Below are 3,149 nucleotides of genomic sequence, written 5' to 3'. Positions count from 1 at the left end.
AATTCTAGTTTCTGTGTTTGTAGGCTTCTATTCAAGGATTAATTACTAGGTTAATAACAAATATATTACCACTAATTATTTTTAAAAACTATTTTTCACATGTTTTTGCATTTCACTAATATTCATCAGCTTAATTGTTCTTTTACTGACCAAACATATTATATTTTTAGTTTTAATTAATTTTTACATTGAGCTTAGATTAATGAATTTCTGTGCCAAGATTTTAAATTTCTCGACATATTTGGATGAATAAAATTGATGTGAATTTCAAATTATGTCATTTATCAATTTTAAAATTGTTTACGATAATTTTTTTTTATTTTAAAAACACTATTGATTTTTAGGGCATCCACAACGATGGATATAATCCAAGTCATGTCATCCAAATATCTTTTCCATCTAAATATTCACCACTACACACTATTGATTTGTGTGCCACAACAACACCTTGTTACAAATTTGTAACTGGATACTGTAATTTTTTTTTTAATTTTTTCAAGCTAACGTGAGTTTCACGCTGGCTTGAGATGCGCGCGTGCACCTGCAGTGAGAGGTGTGTTTCTTTTTATTTTTTTATTATTTATTTAATTATATTAATTATTATGTGAAATATAAATGGACAATTGAATAGAATCTGTACAAGCTACAGGTGTGTTTTTTTTATAAATTATATTTAATTATTATGTGAAATATAAATGAACAATTGAATGCGATCTGCATAACGTTCTTTTCTCTTATCAATTAAGAACGTTGGGTAACATTCAAATTTTAGTCCATAAATACATAAGTTTTTAAGAAATTAAAATTCATATTTTCAACATCCTACATACATATTTTTGTCACAAAAAAATATTACATACATAAAAAATTTGGAATGTATAATAGTTCCAATAATTTTTTTAGGGATCTTTTGAACTCTCCAAATATCGACGAAAATTCAAGTGGAGAAAATTCTCGAGTTCGTCCGAGTGTCCAACATCCTCCATTTCCATTTTTACACATCAACCACAGAATTTGCAACATTTTCTTACACAACATGATAGTTGAGGACGAGGGTCATGCAATATCAATGTGGGATTTTGAAGAACAAGATAATTTCATAGCCAATCAGGGTTCAACCACAGAATTTGGCGAATACCTTCGAAGAAATACATAGATACGTGATAGTCATATGCATCATCAGCTTCGTCACGATTTGGTTGAACACATTTGAGAGATATGTTGTCGTGATAAGTGAATGACTGGTGTGTTTGACTATATTTGTGGTTTGTAATTTCTGTTTTCATGTCTTATTTTTTCGTATCTTCGTAAATTACTAATTTTCAATTATTATTATAAATGTTGTTCTATGGTTTGTAATTTTTTACTATTAATGTTATAAATATTGTTTTATGATAAATTAGTTTTGTATAGTTCTTTATAAATTTTTTAATTTTATTAATTTTTATTTTTTAAAATTAGTTATTCAAAAATAATCATTATAAACTTTATAATTTTATATTTCAATAAATATAATACTAAATAATAAATGAAAGTAATTAAAATGGTGAAATAATTTTATTTCAATGAAAATAAAATATTAACTAAAGTGATAATGTGATTTATAAATGTTTGGTTGGTGTGATATTTGATTGTGAAATATGAAATATTTGAATAGAAAAATATTTGATTGATGATATAGATCAGGAGTCTCAAATATTCTGAAAGAAATATTTTTATTTTATTGGATGGCCTTAGATCAAAATGATTTATCCAATGGAAGCACATGCAATTAGTCAAACAACCTATTACTATCATTAAATTGAACAAAAAGAAAAGTACAAATAAAAAATAGGTCCACACGTGTATCTCCACTATGACCTCTTCCTATATATCTTCGTTTCCACTCGTGAAAAATTCAACCAAAAGCACAAACCCCCTAAAAGTCAGCGGAAATGGAAGCGAATCCGGCCACCTCGATGTATCTCCAGAACATGGACGAGGTTCGGAAGGTATTCCAGCGCTTCGACTCTAATGGCGACGGAAAGATATCGAAGGAGGAGCTCAGCGGGGTGCTGGAGGCTCTCGGATCCAGCACCTCCGCGGAGGAGGTGGCCAAAATGATGGCGGAGATCGACACCGATAAGGACGGGCACATCAATCTCGAGGAGTTCGCCGCCTTCTGCAAGGACGACGCCGATCCGTACAACTCGGCGGAGAAGGAGCTGAAGGAGGCGTTCGAGCTATACGACCAGGATCACGACGGCAAGATCTCCGCCGCGGAGCTTCACCTGATCCTCACACGCCTAGGCGAGCACTGCTCCGTCGCCGACTGTGCTGGCATGATCGAGTCCGTTGATTCCGACGGAGACGGTTTTGTGAGCTTTGACGAGTTCAAGAAGATGATGACGACTAATAATTCCGCCTGAACGGCGCCGTGTTTCACGCTATCCACGTGTTATAGGTTCTTTTTTTGTTGCTAGTTTGTATGTAAAAAATTGAATCCTGGGTTATCCTAAAATAAAAGCTTCTTTCAAATCGAGATAATTTTAGAAATGAATTTTATATTCAATTCGATCTGTGAAATAATGTCATGTTTTGAGATAGGGGTTAGTCAACATTGACATTATTTCAAAATCACACAATTTGTAAAGAACAAGTCTCGTAATAATCAAAATAATCAGTCTATTTCATAATTAAATAATCTCGTCTTTACAATGTGATTAAAACAAAACGCGGAAGCGTAAAACATGATAATATAACTAAGAGTAGTTCTATTGTGAGATGATCTCACGAATCTTAATCTGTGAGATGAGTCAATCCTACCGATATTCACAATAAAAAGTAATATTATTAGCATAAGAAGTAATACTTTTTCATGGATAACCCAAAAAAGATATTTGTTTCACAAAATACGACATGTGAGACCGTCTCACACAAGTTTTTGCCTATAACTAAAAGACATAATAACAAGATTGATCTTGGATTGAATTGGCTTCATCACCATCCCCAAAAATATTCTCGTTCTTCTTCCTCAATTTGTTTTTTGTTCTTATCTGAGGGGAACAAGTAATAGATGAGTATTTGGAGAAATACTCAATAAATAGGGGCTGATCGATCATAGTTGATAATAAATGCATATATTATTCGAAGACAGATAGTATGTTTAA

At 32.0% G+C, this 3,149-nt stretch overlaps 1 protein-coding gene across 1 annotated transcript; it reads left to right on the top strand.

Moving 5' to 3' along the window:
* Positions 1–1,883: 1,883 nt before the first annotated feature.
* On the top strand, positions 1,884–2,517 carry LOC140804552 (calcium-binding allergen Ole e 8-like). The gene has a single exon (XM_073160598.1). The coding sequence runs from the start codon at positions 1,935–1,937 to the stop codon at positions 2,406–2,408; it is 474 nt and encodes a 157-aa protein (XP_073016699.1). The 5' UTR covers positions 1,884–1,934; the 3' UTR covers positions 2,409–2,517.
* Positions 2,518–3,149: the final 632 nt, after the last annotated feature.

This window comes from Primulina eburnea, chromosome 11, assembly GCF_022965805.1.
Source record: "Primulina eburnea isolate SZY01 chromosome 11, ASM2296580v1, whole genome shotgun sequence".
NCBI classification, from domain to species: domain Eukaryota; kingdom Viridiplantae; phylum Streptophyta; class Magnoliopsida; order Lamiales; family Gesneriaceae; genus Primulina; species Primulina eburnea.
Note: the sequence above shows the minus strand (reverse complement) of the source record. Positions and strands in the feature narration are given on the sequence as shown.